At 39.4% G+C, this 21,238-nt stretch overlaps 1 protein-coding gene across 6 annotated transcripts in view; it reads right to left on the bottom strand.

Moving 5' to 3' along the window:
- FMNL2 (formin like 2) overlaps positions 1-21,238 on the bottom strand; it is a 304,570-nt gene that overhangs the window by 110,370 nt on the left and 172,962 nt on the right. For all 6 annotated transcript variants that reach the window (XR_013828794.1, XM_079924756.1, XM_079924753.1 and 3 more), the window contains exon 2: positions 19,146-19,229. Coding sequence is in view for 5 of the 6 variants with exons in the window: in XM_079924756.1 (XP_079780882.1) it covers positions 19,146-19,229 (84 nt within the window). In the remaining variant the exon portion in view is untranslated. The remainder of the gene's footprint in view (positions 1-19,145; positions 19,230-21,238) is intronic.

Here is a 21,238-nt window from a genome sequence, read left to right as displayed (position 1 = left end):
TGGAGATTACTCCTATGTCAGTTGCCTCATTTGCAAATATTTTCTCCTATTCTGAGGGTTGTCTTTTCGTCTTGTTTATAGTTTCCTTTGCTGTGCAAAAGCTTTGAAGTTTCATTAGGTCCCGTTTGTTTATTTTTGTTTTTATTTCCATTTCTCTAGAAGGTGGGTCAAAACGGATCTTGCTGTGGTACATGGCATAGAGGGTTCTGCCAATGTTTGCCTCTAAGAGTTTTATAGTGTCTGGCCTTATATTTAGGTCTTTAATCCATTTTGAGTTTATTTTTGTGTATGGTGTTAGGAACTGTTTTAATTTCATTCTTTTACATGTAGCTGTCCAGTTTTCCCAGCACCACTTATTGAAGAGGCTGTCTTTTCTCCACTGTATACTCTTGCCTCCTTTATCAAAGATAAGGTGACCAGATGTGCATGGGTTTATGTCTGGGCTTTCTATCCTGTTCCATTGACCTATATTTCTGTTTCTGTGCCAGTACCATACTGTCTTGATTACTGTAGCTTTGTAGTATAGTCTGAAGTCAGGGAGCCTGATTCCTCCAGCTCCATTTTCCTTTCTCAAGATTGTTTTCACTATTCGGGGTCTTTTGTGTTTCCATACAAATTGTGAAATATTTTGTTCTAGTTCTGTGAAAAATGCCATTGGTAGTTTGATAGGGATTGCACTGAATCTGTAGATTGCTTTGGGTAGTATAGTCATTTTCACAATGTTGATTCTTCCAATCCAAGAACATGGTATATCTCTCCATCTGTTTGTATCGTCTTTAATTTCTTTCATTAGTGTCTTATAGTTTTCTGCATACAGGTCTTTTGTCTCCTTAGGTAGGTTTATTCCTAGGTATTTTATTCTTTTGGTTGCAGTGGTAAACAGGAGTATTTCCTAATTTCTCTTTCAGATTTTGTCATTAGTGTATAGAAATGCAAGAGATTTCTGTGTGTTAATTTTGTATCCTGCTACTTCACCAAGTTCATGATTAGCTCTAGTAGTTTTCTGGTAGCATCTTTAGGATTCTCTATGTATATAGTACCATGTCATCTGCAAACTGTGACAGTTTTACTTCTTCTTTTCCAATATGGATTCCTTTTATTTCTTTTTCTTCTCTGACTGCTGTGGCTCCAACCTCCAAAACTATGTTGAACAGTGGTGAGAGGGGGCAACATTGTCTTGCTCCTGATCTTAGAGGAAATGGTTTCAGTTTTTCACCATTGAGAACAATGTTGGCTGTGGGTTTGTCATATATGACCTTTATTATGTTGAGGTAGGTTCCCTCTAGGCCTACTTTCTGGCGAGTTTTTATCATAAATGGGTGTTGAATTTTGTCAAAAGCTTTTTCTGCATCTATTGAGATGATCATATGGTTTTTATCCTTCAGTGTGTTAATATGGTATATCACATTGATTGATTTGCATATATTGAAGAATCCTTGCATTCCTTGGATAAACCCGACTTGATCATGGTGTATGAGACTTTTAATATGTTGTTGGATCCTGTTTGCTACTATTTTGTTGAGGATTTTTGCATCGATGTTCATCAGTGATACTGGCCTGTAGTTTTCTTTTTGGGGGACATCTTTGTCTGGTTATGGTATCAGGGTGATGGTGGCCTCATAGAATGAGTTTGGGAGTGTTCTTCCCTCTGCTATATTTTGGAAGAGTTTGAGAGGGATAGGTGTTAGCTCTTCTCTAAATGTTTGATAGAATTCGCCTGTGAAGCCATCTGGTCCTGGGCTTTTGTTTGTTGGAAGATTTTTAATCACCGTTTCAATTTCAGTGCTTGTGATTGGTCTGTTTATATTTTCTATTTCTTCCTGGTTCAGTCTCGGAAGGTTGTGCTTTTCTAAGAATTTGTCCATTTCTTCCAGGTTGTCCATTTTATTGGCATATAGTTGCTTGTAGTAATCCCTCATGATCCTTTGTATTTCTTCAGGGTCAGTTGTTACTTCTTTTTCATTTCTAATTCTGTTGATGTGAGTCTTCTCCCTTTTTTTCTTGATGAGTTTGCTGAAGGTTTATCAGTTTTGTTTACCTTCTCAAAGAACCAGCTTTTAGTTTTATTGATCTTTGCTATCGTTTCCTTCATTTCTTTTTCATTTATTTCTGATCTGATCTTTATGATTTCTTTCCTTCTGCTAACTTTGGGGTTTTTTTGTTCTTCTTTCTCTAATTGCTTTAGGTGCAAGGTTAAGTTTTTTGAGATTTTTCTTGTTTCTTGAGATAGAATTGTATTGCTATAAACTTCCCTGTTAGAACTGCTTTTGCTGCATCCCATAGGTTTTCGGTCGTCGTGTTTTCATTGTCATTTGTTTCTAGGTATTTTTTGATTTCCTCTTTGATTTCTTCAGTGATCTCTTGATTATTTCGTAGCATATTGTTTAGCCTCCATGTGTTTGTATTTTTTACAGATTTTTTCCTGTAATTGATATCTAGCCTCATAGCGTTGTGGTCGGAAAGGATACTTGATATGGTTTCAATTTTCTTAAATTTACCAAGTCTTGATTTGTGACCCAAGATATGATCTATCCTGGACAATGTTCCATGAGCACTTAAGAAAATGCATTCTGTTGTTTTGGGATGGAATGTCCTATAAATATCAATTAAGTCCGTCTTGTTTAATGTGTCATTTAAAGCTTGTGTTTCCTTATTTATTTTCATTTTGAATGATCTGTCCATTGGTGAAAGTGGGGTGTTAAAGTCCCTACTATTATTGTGTTACTCTCGATTTCCCCTTTTATGGCTGTTAGCATTTGCCTTATGTATTGAGGTGCTAGTGTGTTGGGTGCATAAATATTTACAATTGTTATATCATCTTCTTGGATTGATCCCTTGATCATTATGTAGTGTCCTTCTTTGTCTGTTGTAATAGTCTTTACTTTAAAGTCTACTTTGTCTGATATGAGAATTGCTACTCCAGCTTTCTTCTGATTTCCATTGGCATGGAATATCTTTTTCCATCCCCTCACTTTCAGTCTGTATGTGTCCCTAGGTCTGAAGTAGGTCTCTTGTAGACCACATATAGGTGGGTGTTGTTTTTGTATCTATTCAGCCAGTCTATGTCTTTTGGTTGGAGCATTTAATCCATTTACATTTAATGTAATTATCGATATGTATGTTCCTATTACCATTTTCTTAATTGTTTTGGGTTTGTTTTTGTAGGTCTTTTTCTTCTCTTGTGCTTGCTGCCTATAGAAATCCCTTTAGCATTTGTTGTAAAGCTGGTTTGGTGGTGCTAAATTCTCTTAACTTTTGCTTGTCTGTAAAGGTTTTAATTTCTCCATCAAATCTGGATGAGATTCTTCTTGGGTAGAGTAATCTTGGTCATAGTTTTTTCCCTTTCATCACTTTAAATATGTCCTGCCACTCCCTTCTCGCTTGCAGAGTTTCTGCTGCAAGATCAGAACCTTATGGGGATTCCTTATGGAATCCCCATAAGGTTAACCTTATGGGGATTCCCTTGTGTGTTATTTGTTGCTTTTCCCTTGCTGCTTTTAATTTTTTTTTGTATTTAATTTTTGACAGTTTGATTAATATCTGTCTTGGCATGTTTCTCCTTGGATTTATCCTGTATGGGACTCTGCGCTTCCTGGACTTGATTGACTATCTCCTTTCCCATGTTAGGGAATTTTTCAACTATACTCTCTTCAAATATTTTCTCAGACCCTTTCTTTTTCTTTTCTCTTTCTGGGATCCCTATTATTCGAATGTTGGTGCATTTAATGTTGTCCCAGAGGTCTCTGAGACTGTCCTCAATTCTTTTCACTCTTCTTTCTTTATTCTGCTCTGTGGTAGTTATTTCTACTATTTTATCTTCCAGGTCATATATCCGTTCTTCTGCCTCAGTTTTTCTGCTATTGATTCCTTCTAGAGAATTTTTAATTTCATTTATTGTGTTGTTCATCATTGTTTGTTTGCTCTTTAGTTCTTCTAGGTCCTTGTTAAACGTTTCTTGTATTTTTTCCATTCTATGTCCAAGATATGGATTATCTTTACTATCATTACTCTGAATTCTTTTTCAGGTAGACTGCTTATTTCCTCTTCATTTGTTTGGTCTGGTGGGTTTTTACCTTGCTTCTTCATCTGCTGCATATTTCTCTGTCTTCTCATTTTGTTTAACTTACTGTGTTTGGGGTCTCCTTTTCACAGGCTGCAGGTTCATAGTTCCCATTGTTTTTGGTGTCTTCCCCCAGTGGGTGAGGTTGCTTCAGTGGCTTGTGTAGTCTTCTTGGTGGAGGGGATTGGTGCCTGTGTTGTGGTGGGTGGGGCTGGATCTTGTCCTTCTGGTGGGCAGGGCCACGTCCAGTCATGTGTTTTGGGGTGTCTGTGAACTTAGTATGACTTTAGGCAGACTCTCTGCTAATGGGTGGGCTTGTGTTCCTGTCTTGCTAGTTGTTTGGCATGGGGCGTCCAGCACTGGAGCCTGCTGGCCATTGGGTGGAGCTGGGTCTTAGTGTTGAGACGGAGATCTCTGGGAGAGCTCTTGTCATTTGATATTATGTGGGGCTGGGAGGTCTCTGGTAGTCCAATGTCCTGGACTCAGCTCTCCCACCTCGGAGGCTCAGGCTTGACACTGGCCGGAGGACCAAGACCCTGCTAGCCACATTGTTCAGAAGAAAAGGAAGAAAATAAAGGGAAAAAAAAGAACAGATAGAACCCCAAAGCAAATGGTAAAAGCAAAACTCTGACGGGTCGCCCTCCACATGGAAAAATCCTTTCTTTGTGTGAATAAAGGTGGCCTTCGAGGTCCAGGTTTAGGGAACTGTCTCCCAGTCCCAAGGACAGTCACGGCTTCGGCCAGTGGGGGCCCCCTCCAGAGCCGGGAGCCTCAGTGAGGCCACCCTCCCCTTGGGCTCTGGGGCAGCTCGGTGACGGCGGAGGGGAGAGACCCCAAGCCAGGAGTTCCAGCCTAGAGTAAGTTTTTAAAAGACAAAAAACATGTTCTACTTTTCCTTGAGTCTCAGTATGTAGATGAATACTCAGCACCCAGTCCTTAATAATGTTCAAAGAATTAAACTTCTTTTAAATGTCATATACAAGTCACTTCTCACATAAATTACGAGTAAGTTTTTAAAGTTTAAAAAGTACTCAGAGAGGCTGTAAACACTCTGTACAAGGCATACACCCAGTGGATTCTGTGCTAGATATGTCAGCCAAACTACTATCATAGTGAAAGGACATTTGCTGATAAGCTTGTGTTGTACCTCTCACAGCTCTGAAACTGCCTAGTGCCTTCCATAATTATACATCTCTCATTAACTCAATCCACTAAGGCTTACATCAGCCTCCCCTCTCCCCACTGGCCACTAGGAAAGTCACTCTGCCTATACACAGGCCAGCCCTGCAGATAAGGAAAAAAACAAAGCATTGATTGGATTCCATTTAATGACCAAGGTTCAAATCTACTGCAACTCAAATTAGAAAACCAGGCCATTCATGTAATGACCTATACGGGAAAAGAATCTAAAAAAGAGTGGATATATGTATAACTGATTCACTTTGCTGTACAGCAGAAACTAACAAAACATTGTAAATCAACTATACTCAACTAAAAATTTTAAAAAAGAACAGAAAAAAAGAAAACCAGGCCTTTTTTTTTTTTTTTTTTTTGCGGTACGTGGGCCTCTCACTGTTGTGGCCTCTCCTGTTGCGGAGCGCAGGTTCAGTGGCCATGGTTCACAGGCCGAGCCGCTTCACGGCATGTGGGATCTTCCCAGACCAGGGCACGAACCCGTGCCCCCTGCATCGGCAGGCAGATTCTCAACCACTGTGCCACCAGGGAAGCCCCCAAGCCATTCTTTAAAGGAGCTTAAATGAAGGGCTGTGACAGGGAAGTGCTAGATTTGTTGGGCAAGTCACAGGACATGGAACTCTTCAGCTATGCTACAACACGGCCTTCTCTATGAGACACAGGCAGACTCAGTCTTGGTTCCTTTCTGACCAGCTGAACTGTTTCTCTGGGGCCTCCCTCCACACCCCCCTTTCCCCACCTGAATCTAATAAACTTTGTCACTGAAAGCTTTTTTGCATAAAGGTTTGGAACTGGACATTCCACTCACCTAGCACAACATTTCTGATCCTTTGCATCCTCTCTATCCATGTGTATAATTACAGGAGAAATTACTTAACTGAGGTTAATTTGGCATTGGCTGGACTTACAACAAGCATGTCATAAGCATTTCTGCTCCATAAATTCTATTTGGATAAGCAGCTCCAAAATCAAACAGAATTTCATTTAAGTTTATCTTATATCTTCATATTCTGAGGTTTAAGAAAAGAAATTATAGTGAGTCTCTGGGAAATGAATGGCTTGTGGGGGACACACTTAGTGTTGAGTTTCTTCCCTGTTTGGGAAAGTCACAGGGTCACTGGCTGTATTTCAATAGTGGATTAAGCAAAGCCACACAAACTGCTTCAACACCCTTAGGGATGAATTAGACGTCACCATCATTATACCATTACTAATTTTTCATTATTCTGCTCCTGTAATAAATTTAGATGGTGAAAATTCAAAGGGCTTTGCTTTTGTGCACATAAGCTCACTAAGCTTGATTTTTCTTCCTAGAAGCTGACAGTAGTTGGCCTTGCTTTGCCAAGGCTGAGTAAGCAAACTGTTGTCTCTAAATGAGCTCTAATTACAACCAGCATCATTGCCATTAGTGAGTACTAATTTGCAGGACTTAGCTTGGTGCTAAATGCTCTTCAGAGCTACACTGACAGGAATAATCTATGTCCTCCAAGGGTTTACCCTCTAAAATGGAGAACGCTGACAAGAGTAGATGAAGAGGAGGAAAGACAAAAATAAAATATTGCATTAATATTGTATATAGACAGAAGTGAAGTGATTTACACAATATAGCAGAGGCCAGGAAAGAGTGCATGTGTGGGAGGAGGAGGTGCCAAGACCAGAAACCAGGTTCCTAAGCAGGGAAACTGAGGTTAGCCATAACATCTCAGCTCTCACAGCAGCAACAACTTATACACACATGAAGAAAATGTACGCAAACAGAGCCAGATTCCCCCAAGGAATTGAGAGTACCAAAGTTCCCAAGGGAATGCATATTCCATGTTTCCCAAAAAGAAAAAAACAAATTCTGACACTTTGGAAAGGCTGCCAGATGACTACCCCACCTACAGAAAGTATGCATATGAAAGAAGAGGACAATGAAGAGAAAATGAAGAAAAAGTATTAAGACTCTACCTACTTATAACAATTGATGGCCAAGAAAGCACATTCAGATGGGATTCAAATTTTGTCTAACGACTACCAGAGGCAGCTAATGCCAGCTATGCTACTATTTAGAAGGATCCCTGCGGTTATTATTGGATGAAAACATTTTGCTAGACAAGTCCCTGCCTCTGAACATCTTAAATCTTGCTATCACATTTAGGTCTCCTGTTTCCAGGCACTAACATGAAAAATATCAAGGTGAAAAAAAAACTTTTTGTTTTTGGTCGGTCATTTCATTCTTCCATTCATCCAGAACATATTATGCGAGACACCATGTAAAAAGCACAAAACGAAACTAATTCGATGCCAAAGCATTAAATCTCATCTCTGAGATACAACAGACATTTATGTAATACAAAGCAGAATATGATAAGAGCCATATGGGATCCTCTGGAAGTTCAAAGAAAGGTAAGGCTCTTTCCAACCGAGATGATCAAAGGAACTTCCCTGAAGAAACTGGCTTTTGAATTGTGTTTTGAAGGACAGGCAGCATATAGATACCCTGGGACAGTGTGAGAGGCAGGAGTCAGAGACTTCCAGATGGGGGAACATGGAAACAAAGGCAGAGAAGCACAGGGCATGTGCCAGCAACTTCAAGGCTTTAGCTGGGTTCCAGTAACACAGTTTATGAAAGGCAATGGCACAAAAGGATCTAAACAGTAAGTTGGAAAGGACAAAGGCAGATGTCAAATAATAAGCTAATGCATACAGAACAGACAACAGGGAGTCAATGAGGAGTTTTGAATAGTGGAAGAGCATACAGTTAATACCATGTAACTCCCCTTTCTCCGTTCCCAACTTTAAAAGTTGGCCATTTCTGCACTTAAGACTAGTGCAGAAAAATCAGCATGTCAGATGCATTCCACAGCCACAGTTTCTTGGAGGGCCGTGAAGCATTCTTCAGCTCTGAATATGAAATCATTTTCCTAGTCTGAGAGGAGAGGACAACTTTCCAAGTGTTCCATTACAGCTCTCAGACTGAAAATAACTTTTGATGAGACTTTTCCAAATGATTTCCTTTATTTAGACTAGCAAAAGTCTCTTCTAGTTCAACAGGTCTTTCCTAATCAAAACATCCTATAATTCATTCTTTAATATTAATTTGGCTTCTTTAATCCTATTCATAGTTCATCATTTTCCCCTATTTAAAGTGTTTTAATTGAATTTGTTGAATTTTTAAGGAAGGAAGCCATACTAATAAAGTTAAACTAAAACAGCCTTCCACAGCAAAGATGATGAGTTAAATATCCAAGTGTTAAAACAACATAAAGTAGTATTTGTATTAATTACCTAGTCGAAATTCTTGGCTACTACACCTTAATAAATAATATAAATTATTTTCTGAAAGATAGTGTCAAAGGTCAACCTCAGTCTAGCCTGTATGCCTTAAACTGGCTACATGATTCTTCATTTCCTGTAACAGCATTCCCAAGTTTACAGAAGATACTCATACAATCAAGTTTATTTCAAACAGCATCACCAAGTTGTCTGGGTCAGCTCAGGCAATTTAGTTGTTTTAAGGGGGGTTCGGGGGATCTGTAATTCCATTTGTATTACCAGGCAGGAAGGCAGGAAATGCGATGTTCATTCTGGCAAAAGATAACCTAAACTCTTCATATCAGACTGAGCCCCAGGCCTCTTGCTCTAGCTGCTAATGCCGAATAGCATTTCTGAGAGAGCATTTACATCAAGCTGCCAAAAAGGATTCCTTTAAAAAGGAATAATTCCCCCCTTGTTTAGCTAACCTTCTCCCCATTTTCTGTCCCTCTCTCAGTCCCTGTGGGATAAGCCAGCATCTTTTCTCCCCACTATAAAAATTGTATGACAAAGGGAAATTCTGGAAGAGGAAAGATGTAAACTCACTTCTGGGTTCAGACTCAATTTTCCATGTCTCCAGAGATACTAAACTCTAGAAAGTTCAACATATAGAGAGTTGGCATCTGCTCCTCTCATTGCTTTTCCAGCGTTTTAGAATCAAGAAATTGGAGGCCTGGAGTAAGTCTTAATGGAAGAGAAACTTGCTTTCTGGAGGGAAACTAAAACTTGTCTTCTTTTTAATAGCAACTAACTCAGGTTTGGCAACTTCAAGAAAAGGACAACAGTCCCTTTAAAATCGCAAGGAGATTCTGAAGAACCTAGAGGCAGGACAGGAATAAAGACGCAGAAGTACAGAATGGACTTGAGGACATGGGGAGTGGGAGAAGGGTAAGCTGGGACGAAGTGAGAGAGTGGCGTGGACATATATACACTACCAAACGTAAAATAGATAGCTAGTGGGAAGCAGCCACATGGCACAGGGAGATCAGCTCGGTGCTTTGTGTCCACCTACAGGGGTGAGATAGGGAGGGTGGGAGGGAGACGCAAGAGGGAAGAGATATGGGGATATATGTATATGTATAGCTGATTCACTTTGTTATACAGCAGAAACTAACACACCATTGTAAAGCAATTATACTCCAATAAAGATGTTAAAAAAAAATCTCAAGGAGAAGATAACTCAGAGACAATTTTTTTTTAATTTGGCAAGAATGCATGTCCCAAAGCCAATTCATGCCTGGCTTGGCCCCCTGCTGGAACTCAGAACAGACTGATACTATCAACCAATTTAGAGTCCTTTCCAGACTCCAAGTATCACAGGAGGTATCTGTTTTGGGAGAACTCAGACCCATACCCTCTCTCACTTTACTCTTTGCTTTCCCTCACCTATACAACTAAATGCTTATTCAATGAATAAATTAATGAATACATAAATAAAGGCAAGGTTTTGTTTGTTTGTTCGTTTCTTGCAGTATGCGGGCCTCTCACTGTTGTGGCCTCTCCCGTTGCGGAGCACAGGCTCTGGACACGCAGGCCCAGCGGCCATGGCTCACGGGCCCAGCCGCTCCGCGGCATGTGGGATCTTCCCGGACCGGGGCACAAACCCGTGTCCCCTGCATCGGCAGGAGGACTCTCAACCACTGCGCCACCAGGGAAGCCCAAGGCAAGTTTTAAAATTGAATACAATCTAAAACAAATGAAACTATCAGACTATCAAAATTGGTAATCATAGCAGAGACTAGTTGTTTACTAACACTTTCTTCTCTTTCCTGGGTATTCAGCTAGGCTACATTTCTCATCCTCCTTGGCAGGCCTAGCTAAAAAAAATAAGACTATAACACATGCCACTTTCAAACCTGGCCCAAAAAACTCTCCAGGTGTCCACCTGCATTTTCTTTCTTCCTTTGATTTCAAAGCTGAAACTATGTTGAAAACAGCCTCAAGTGGATCCCTGATTAATTCTGTGTAATTTAACCCCCAATGATCAACAATACCAACTTGGATTGTTATGTGAACGACAAGCTTGTTTTGTAAATCATTATGTGTCTTGGCATCTATAGTGGGTTGAATGGTGTCCCCCAACCCAAAATATTTGTCCATGTCCTAACCCCTGAACCAGTGAATGTGACCATATTTGGAAAAAAGGGTCTTTGTGGATACAATGAAGTTAAGGATCTTGAGATGAGATCACCCTGGAGTATACAGGTAGGCTCATACCCAGTGACAAGTATCCTTATAAGAGACAGAGGAGAAGGATCAGATACAAGGAGAAGAGTTTGGGAAGGCCATGTGAAGACGGAGGCAGAGACTGAAGTTATGCAGCCACAGGCCAAGGAACGCCAATAGACACCAGAAGCTGGATGAGACAGGAAGGATTCTCCCCTGGAGCCTTTGGAGGGAACACAGCCCGGCAGACAGCTTGATTCCAGACTTCTGGCCTCCAGAACTGTGACAAAACCCTTTCTGTTGTTTTAAGCCATGGAGTTTGTGGTCATTTGTTATGACAGCCCTAGGAATCTCATACAGCATCTGTTTGTTATCTATCGTTACTCTCACTTATACTGGAAGTTAATAACAGAAAAGGTATCAACATCAAGTGACTTTAAATGACAGTACTCGGCACATCTTTAATAGGATGCATTCCGAGGACACAAAGGTACAAGACATTTATCCTTCACCTAGTAACTTTAGTTAGTAATGATATTGGTAGTTGTTATTTTGAAATTTTTAACATTATAGGAAAAGACAAATAATTGATGTTAGGAATCAAATATTTCACTGAAAAAAAAGTGATAATTATAAAATCAAAAAAATAAGTGAATTAATATTAAAAATTGATTTGGAAATATCAATTTGAACTCATAATGTTTAGACATACATTTTCAAGGTCCAGACACTTAAACTGAGACACAAATTCACCCAGCAGCTGTGACAACCTAATAATATGACAACTTCTAATACCATCCCCTGGGAAAAAGAATAGGGCTCCTTGAAGAAATGTCTTATTCTAGGTCAGGTGCAAGGAAAGTATAAGTTAAGCCTAAGAAATGATTTTTGCACCATACAAAAAGCTTGTAAGGATTAATAGGGTCATGTCAAAAGGATAGACGAGCCAGCACGAAGGAGCTCCCAAATGTTAAAATGTTGTTAATGTGAGCCCCCCCCCCAAAAAAAATCTCCTATTGATTGTGACACACTGACTATGAAAATCCATGGGTTCACAATGATATTCACAAAATGAAGCTAAAGAAAACATTTGTCGCCTTTTGAGGTATCTATTAAACTAAGCCCTTACTTTGAAAAATGACAATTGAGGGAAAGAATTACAGGAATAGTTAATTCCAGGGTAAACCAGGACCAGGTGAAAGCTCTAGCTGCTGGCTTAATGTTGAAGGGAAATAAAATTAGAAAATCGGGTTTGTCTTTTTTCCTGCAACTCCTAATGAAACTGATTCAGCCAAAAATTATCAATTGGTTTTAAAACTCACTAGGTACAAGGCTGATAGGTAACGAGACGACGTATATATGATGCCAAAGTAACACTCCACAGATTCCTTTCTGCGTAAGGGAAAAACATAATTATACAACAGAGGAATCAGGTTGCCATCTGATCCTTTGACCTTTATTATCTAATGGTGAGATATCAGATATTATTTGTCTCTTATATTCCAGACAAAGACGTTCAACATCAATCTATCATATCTTTACATCTAACTTCTGCTTAACAGGAAATTCAGGAGCTCAGACACCTCTAGGAAACAATCAGGTAAATACAGGGAACAAGATTTCCTACAAAATGGCTTGCCTGGTCGCTTTACTATATGAGCATCATGAATAAAAGTCTGTTCTAGATTAAAAGAGACTTAAAGAACGTAACTGCCAGATGTAGTGTGTGATTGATTCTGGACTAGTTTGAATGAAACCAGGTGGGAAGAACATTAAGAAAACTGAGAAATATGAACCGGGAAGTAGATGATATTAAGAAATTATTACTCATTTTAATTGTGATGACTTTATTTGGATACAAGAGAAAATTCTCATTTTTATAAGATGCATAGTAAATTTTTTTCAGATAAACTAGAAAACAAAATACCAAACAAAAAATCCAACTAACGCATTGTCAAAAGGAGGATTACACAGAAGACCAAATATCAAAACGATAAAAGAAAAACACTAAGGGTTTGAAAGAATTTCAAAACAATTAAACAGATCCCAAAACCTAACAATGATTTTAAACTAAAGAGCATTTCAACATACCACAGAACTATGGAAGTACAGTAAAAATGTAAACAACTTAACACCAAACAATATTAAATATAGTAATAGAGGAATGAATAAGGGGGAGAGGGCAGGGAGATGGCTGTCTGCTGTCCCGACAGCTGGGAAAGCCTCAATGAAGTGAGCTGGGCTAAATGTAGAATCAAAGCCTGGAACTGGGGGATAGCGGCTAAAGGCAGATTAAATCGGGAGTCTTGGAGCAAGAGGAGAGGGGGTAGAGCAAGGCGAAGGCTACTGCTGCATCACCATCTTTTCCTTCTGCTTCTTTCCCACACTATCTATGCTATCCATACACTGCTCCAATGACTAACATGACCGCCGACACGGAAGCAGGCTACAGCCATCCTTCCCACCCTCCCTTGTTACGACTCATTTATTTCCCCTGGGGCTCCAAGGACAAGCCCTCATTAACTGAACCTGATGGTCTATAAGAAATAATTTATCAGTATCCAGTAATATTTGCTTACCTGGCAGAGAAGAGCTCTAACTGGCTCATAAAAACATGTACAGTTAATAAAACAAATCACAGAGATATATGTGTGCTCTTCAATATTTTAGGAAATTTGATTCCAGTGGCAAATTGGCTTAGTAAGTTATCCAGTAAGTAACTTTCTTGTCTTTCAGAAGAAATAGTATTAGAAAGTAAGTGAAGGGTTTAAAAATAATTATATTCTTGATGATTAAATACATTCAAATGGTCTGGGTCAGTTGTGTTGAAAAAGACAAGAGCAACTCTCACTGTACTGGAGTATCTTAGTACCACTGGCCTGGCTCAGCTCTGGCTGAGTGGCAGCAAGGGCCTTCCCCTTTCCTGACTAGGACACGTACATGCCAAGCCTTGAGAGCTGCAATCTGATCTCCCTGAAGTGCTGGACACAGGAAGCTGAGTCTAAGTGGATATGATTTTCTGCCACCTCTTCACTCTCCCCTTTTTTGTCTTTGTTTTTAATCTCCTTCTCCCGTATCATTCTATACAAGCAAAGGGAAGACACCCATCTCTCATGAGGCTACAATGCAAAGCAATAGCCAGCCATTAGGGGGCAAGGTCGAGCCGTGTCAAACCACCGCCCCCTGCAAAAAAAAAACAAATTGTGCCATCACCAGCAAAGCCACAGGGGAGTTTTCTGACCCAGCTCAGGTATGCACTGCTAACATTTTGGGACGGGATTACGTACATTCGCGGAATCTATCCCCCTCAGTCTTAGTCATCTACAATGTCCTGAATTTTTGACTAACCACTTCCACTTATTCAGCTGAGGCACAGTTACGAACCAAGCCACCACCACCGCTAAGTTCTACAGACCCCATTCCCTCCATGCCAACATCACCTGAGAAACCACAGAATGAAGCCTTGGTGATAGCCCCTTACCTACTACAATTCAGGTTTCAATGGATTGTTTCTAGGTCCCTAATAATTGAAACGGCTCATGACTGGAGTTTGGAATTGGTGTTCTTGTCTAACTAACCCGGGTGGCCTTGGCACTGGCCTAGTCCTTTATGTTCTTGAACCTCCATTTCATCATCTATAAAATAAGGAGTTTAGTGAACAGGCAGGAAAGGCAAAAGGATTTCTGCTTCACTTCCTATGATCCAATACAGTTAAATTTTTTTTGACAAGCATGCGTTAAGTATTCTTTTTGAGAAGAATTTAAAGAGTGGCTTGAAATAAATGATCTCTAACAACTCTTCCAGATATAATGATCTGAAAGTCTTAAATTCATCCAGGACCTTTGCAGCTCCCTATATGCAACCTTTATCCTTAACTTGTGGGAAACTGCCAAGACCCCAAAGCCAACCAGTGCAGCACAGGGTCTTGTGTTCAGGGAGCACTGAAAATTGAGGCAAGAGTGAGAGCAAGGGCCTTCCCTCTCTGCATAGATATAAAGACCATTGAAAGAGCCCTCTTATTGCTACACAGCTTGTGAGTTTTCATTTGCGTTTGTCAAAAGAGCTTAGTATTTCCAGCTTTTTACTCTCACGCTGTCATTTCATCTATTATAAAATTAGCCTCTGTGTCCCCACCGAGTCCTCGAACGGACATCCTCGTGGAACTCTGCCCACTTACTACAGCACAGAAATAAGTTCCCTGGGATACACCTCATACTGCCCAAAACCCAGCAGGGAAGTCTCTTTCTTCGGCTTCTATCTTCCCACTCAGAACAGACTTACACGGTTCTCCCATGTCTAACCTCTGAGACCCACTGGAAGCGCAGGTCATCTTTATATTGATGCAGTAATCTAGGAAAGGGCTAAAGGATACTGCTGGAATATATGATGCACCGATTTGCACAATGCCCACAGCAGATAGAAAATTTTAGTATTGTTATCTGTGCAAACTTAATTTTTGTTCACTAATAATGCTGATATATTTTATGTTCATCTTGTTCAAAAAGAAGACTTCTGAAACTTTACAGCTTCATACAAGATTTTTTTTTAAGTGAGGAAATCAATGTGGAGGGAAAATGTGGGCAGGAAAAATTCAATGAAGCCATGGATGAGGCTGGTAAACAAAACGTAGGCTACTAAGATACTGTATACTCGGTAAGGGAAGACCACAGATTTGGCTCTGAGCATTCTAGCAGCCAAGGGAAAAAAGGAGAAACATGACCAGTTCCATGATTCACAGTGTCCACATGATAATTTTTCATGGAACTGAAACCTGAAGTAATCTCTCCCTGTGTCATCCAACACTCTTGTTCACATACTTCTTTTTAGAATTAAATTTCTTTAATAGCCAATTTTACTTTGTACACCTTGCGTATAACATACATTTTAAGATAACAGATAATGTATCTGCATTATTTGTTTTAAAAGAAATAAAATTAATATTTGTATTTAGTACGTTATTTGTGCACAAAGCAACAGGGGCCAGGGAATGGGTTGTGTGTCAGGGAGCAATGACAACACACCACGATCATTGTTCTAAGACTTCACAAAAGAGAGGTTCACCTTGATGTTTTCTTGGACTGAAATCTATAGCTGTGGCTTTTCCTGACAGCATCATGCACCATGTATTCAAACCGCAAAGTATGTTTGGGGAACATATGATGATTGATTCAACAATGAATTTCCCTGAATCTTTTGAAGACAAGTTGACAATAAAAATAATCATGATTCTAATATTTACTATCTGGGCCCCTCGGCCACAGCAGAAGCAGCCCTACCACTTATGAAGCACTTACTATATGCCCAGTGTTAGTCTACGTACTGTACATATATTGCCTCCAATCTTCAAAATAATTTAAGGATGTTAGTATTAACTATATTTTACAGATGAGGAAAAAATGAAGGTAGTTAAGTAGCAAATATCTTTGTTTTTAAATTTTATATTATAAATTTTCCAAAATTCACAAAAGTTGAGATTTTACTATAATAGACCTCAACATATCTCACCAAGATTCAACAACTAAAGGTTCTTCCACATTTCCTTTATCTACCACGTTTTTTCGATGAAGTATTTTACAACAAACTCCAGTCATATCATTTCATCCTTGCACAAGTACACGTTTCTTAAAAAGTAAGAACAGATTCTTATTTAATCTAATACCAAAACCAAAACCAACAAAGTCAAAGATAATTTCTTGGAATCATCTAATAATTCCTTGGGAGTCACAAGTCAAATATCCCCAATTTTCCCAAAAAGTCTTTTTATAGTAATTTTTGTGTAATTTTTGTCACACTAAAGAGAAATCCACACCCATTAGCAGTCACTCCCCATCCCCCCTCCCAGGCCATGGCAACCATTAATCTACTTTCCGTCTCTACAGGTTTTTGTATTCTGGACATTTCATATAAATGGAATCATAAAAACAAATGTATTTTGAGTGTCTATCAGTTTAGGTACCACTGACAGATATAGATAGGTACCAAATATATATATGACATGGCCCATGTAGGTAACAGATAAACAGTCAACAAACACCAATACATTATATTTGCCATATAAATACTGCATTATGAATGCTCTAAGCTCATGGTTTTTATCTTTTCCCTCACAAACATACATAGGAGAAATGATATTCATGTGTGTGACATACCAATGGGTTACCTATATGTGACAAAAAGCCCAGTTTTCTGCTGGCCACAATTCTCACAATGACTAATGGTTAACCAAAAATGGTAGTTCACCATAATGGCAGCTTAGTGCCTGTGTTAACAACTTCCGGCTTTCTCTCCCTCTCAGGAAAGCATGACAGAATGCAAGTCGGAGAAACAGAGATAACATGTATTTTTAAGTTTATTTTTAGTGTATCATTCACAAACTTGAGCACTTTATAAGGAAGGGAGCAAAGAGCTAGTGGTTAAGGGTATAGACCCCAGAATGTACATATTCTCCAGATCAGACTGTGTACGCCCCTTTACCACGTAACAGCTATGTGAGCTTCAGCAATGATATCTCTAAGTCTCAGTTTTCCCTGTATGTCAAATGGAGATATTAATGAGTATGACTGCTTTCGATTTAACACAGAACTCTTATGAAGACAATCTGCTTATTAAATGTTGGTTACTGGCAATAATAATTATTATGATTATTTCCTTATTATTAACAAATCACACATGCCTTAGAACTGATGGAGCCACTTCCGTTTGCAGCTGTCAGCATGTGTGAAAGTGACCACCAGAAAGGAACCAATGAAGTAGCTCAATTTTCCACATCCTGGCATGTTAACATTTAAGGGCAATAATAACCTGAACATCGAGGATTTGAGAATCAGAAACATAATCAAGATAACTGACTTGTTCCTCCCTCTGCCTCGAGATCCCCGCTAGACCCCATCACTAACTCCATGAAGCTACGTATGGGCTGAGAAGAGCACAGCTGTTAGAAATGTCCATCATCAGCAGGCTTCCCTCTCTGGCACGTTGGAGATGCAAACCATCACCCAAGAAAACCTTCCTTTGCCTGAGCTCTGTGCTCCATCACCTGTCATACGCAGGATTTCTAACCACCCCTGGACCTCTCTCATTTGTGTGGTTATTTTCCCTTTATACTAATTACCCCTATATGCTTTGTTCACTATCATAAAATCATTTCTCTTGGCAGTAATAGGTTTAGGTAATACTCATTTAAAATTAAGTCTCAAGGAAGAAGACTGTGTCAGCAAAATTTTATTCTTTTGCATCATGGTCCTATAAGCAATAAGCTTTCTCTTCAGCTTGTATCTACTCGTGGTGCTCAATATAGCATGCAGAATGGAGTATGATGTCCCCACCACTGCTTTACTGTTTTAGTTCAGAAGATAAAGTAAAGCAACACACAATGGGCACTTCAGAAGCTCCATGTAAACTGCAGGTATCTATTCCTTAGGGAACATGGACCATCTACCTTTGGGGAACAGAAAATGCCTCTGCTCCCCTGACGCATCTGTCCCACAGCAGAGACCAAAGGGTTGGAAGGAAATTACAACACTACCAAGAATTTTCAGGGTGGCAAGGGGTTGGGGGGACACGACCACCCTGAAGACGCTCATGGCACAAAATAAAAGAGCTAATATATAATATACAGAGCTTATCTTTACTTTACAGGGTGAGCCTTCTAAGCTTTAAACAATTAGCCTGTACCTGCCCAGGAGTGAAGTCCCCCCAAAATTACTACCAATTACAATAAAATACTACATACTATTTTAAAAGAATGACGTAGAGACATCCATACTGAAGAAAATATCAAGATGCAGAAGAGTATGTACAGGTATTCACATATTGCTTTTAAAAAACAAAAACAGAAGAAAAAACTAGATGGAAATACTTCAGAGTCTTACCAGTGGGCCTCTGAAGTGTAGAATTTGGAGGGTAGAAAGAAAGAAAATGGAGAAATCCCCCTTTTATTATATATCTCTCTGAAGAGTCTAAATTTGTTATGAGTTAATGATAAAAACACCTGGGGAATTGCTATAATATGAAATAATTTTTTATCAGCCCAAGCAATGTTTCTTTATAAACAATTCACCTTCTTGCATCAGTAAACATCAATACACATGAATAAGAAAGCCAACTAAATTAGAGGACCTGCATTATCCAAGAAGCATAAACTGCTATGTAAGGTAAATAGAAAAACAGATCAGCTGAATTTGATTTGTCCACTTGACCAGAGTTACCAGAAATTTTAACTAAAAAACATTTAAAAATAAAGTAGAGAATTAAAATAATGCAAGAATAAAATGTCATTTTCTAACTCTTCCTTTGGTCATAATCAACAGGAAGGCAAATCACAAGACAGCAATTCATGCATCTCCTGAAAAAAGTCTGATATATTTAGGGAGGAAATCCGGTTCTCTTCTCTCATTATTTCTTGAAAAAAAGCATCAATGTTTCTTACCTGATCACAAATCAGTTCCCACTTCTTCTCATTGTCATATTGCCGCAGTAATCTGGCTTTGTCAGGGGGTAGGTTCATAGCATTCTGTGAGAAAAAAAGAGAAGAAATATGTCACATTCCACAACAGACTGCTAATGGGGAACTCATGGGCAGACCAAAGAATGCTACTGTGGTTCTTTAATGACTTTTCAAATCCTAGCATCTGATTAACATAAACACCCTATACAAGTCATTTAAACATCAAATCGGTTGAATGGCAGGAGAGAGACTCTGAAGTCCTATGTTGGGACACTGAGGTAGTCTGCTCTGAACTACAGACTTGCATTTCAGGAAAGATAATGCCTTATTTCTTCATTTAATTGCAGGCTCCCAGTCTCCTCAACAAAAGGTCAGAGGTTATTATTGAGAAGGTATTGGCCCAGTTTTTTTTCCCAGGCGTAAGAGTCTTTCATTTTGGACAGTGGGAACTTGATTTTGTTATATCCTTACCAAAATTTCCTTAGAAATCACAAATCAGTCCTGGAAAAGTCCTCAAAAGACCATATGTCCAGTTTCCTGCCCCCAGGGTGTTTTATTGTCCCTTGCTTCCCCGGCCTTCCCAAACTGGGAGCACAGATGCTCTCTTTGGCAGTCTTTCCAGTACTTCCTTTTTTTTTTTCTTTTCCTAGTAGCCCTTTCTTTTTAATTGAAATATAGTTGATGTACAATATGAGGTTAGTTTCAGAGTACTATAAAATGACTTGACGTTTGTATACATTATGAAATTATTGCCGCAATAAGTCTAGCAACCATCTGTCCCTACAAAGTTATTACAGTATCGTTGACCATATTCCTTATGCTGCATATTACATCCCCATGACTTATTATATAACTGGAGGTTTGTACTCCCAATTTCTTTAATTTCTATCTACCTATCTATGTATCTATTTATTTATTTATGGCTGCATTAGGTCTTCGTTGCTGCGCGGGCTTTCTCTAGTTGCGGTGACAGGGGGCTACTCTTTGTTGCAATGCGCAGGCTTCTCATTGCAGTGTTTTCTCTTGTGGCAGAGCATGGGCTCTAGGAACACGGGCTTCAGTAGTTGAGGCACGCGGGCTCAGTAGTTGTGGCACACGGGCTTAGTTGCTCCCCAGCATGTAGGATCTTCCCAGACCGGGGTTTGAACCCGTGTCCCCAGGCGGATTCTTAACCACTGCGCCACCACGGAAGTCCCCAATTTCTTTTCAAAGCACTACAGCCCCACCAGACACAGAACAGAAAACACCAAAAGAAAACTCAATGAACAGAACCACTGACAGATAGCGTCAACTTTGACTCGCTTTGATAGACAACTATGAGTAAAAGAACAGATGAAAGTAAAGAAGAAAACAGTGCAACTGGTTTTTGTCCCCTCTGTGAGATGACAGCACTCCTTCAGGACATATGTTACCATCAGCAACCTCAATTCTCAGTTTAGCTATATCGGTTTATGAAGTTGGGTTTGCAGTGAGAAATGTACCATGAGCTAAAAGATGTCTAGACATCAGTCTTCATAAAACCCTCCTCCATCAATACAGCACACCCTCTATAGTGCCGATCATGATTTTCCCAGGTACATACATATGTTATTAGTCAAATGTCCCAAATAACCAATCATATACATTTTCAAGATACTTGGCTTGGGACTGAGGTGAGATCTTTGGGCACAGAACATGGCAGAGTGAGAGAGCCCCAGAAGGAATTCTTATCTGTTCCCCTGGTCTTCCTGTAAAGCTCCCATGCTCTAAACAACTGAGCCAAGTATTCAACTAATGTCTTACATGTTTAACTGCCCTAACCCCTTATATCAACACTCTTAATCATGCCTAGCTCATGATAAACAATACAGCCCCTTGCGTGGGTGAATATTCGAGTAGACAAATTCAAAGGTCTTGAATTTATAATGCTCAAGCCCCTAGTTCTCTGGAGGACTTGTACTTACAGAGAAACAGCTCCCTTTGCCACCAGTACTGTCTCATGTCATCCAGTGAAACAAATTTTTTTTTTGTAATAAATGTATTTATTTATTTATTTTGGCTGTGTTGGGTCTTCATTTCTGTGCAAGGGCTTTCTC

The sequence above is a fragment of the Stenella coeruleoalba genome, assembly GCF_951394435.1.
Source record: "Stenella coeruleoalba genome assembly, chromosome: 6".
Classification (NCBI taxonomy): Eukaryota; Metazoa; Chordata; class Mammalia; order Artiodactyla; family Delphinidae; genus Stenella; species Stenella coeruleoalba.
The sequence above is the reverse complement of the archived record's forward strand: the minus strand, read 5'-3'. Positions and strand labels throughout refer to the sequence as shown.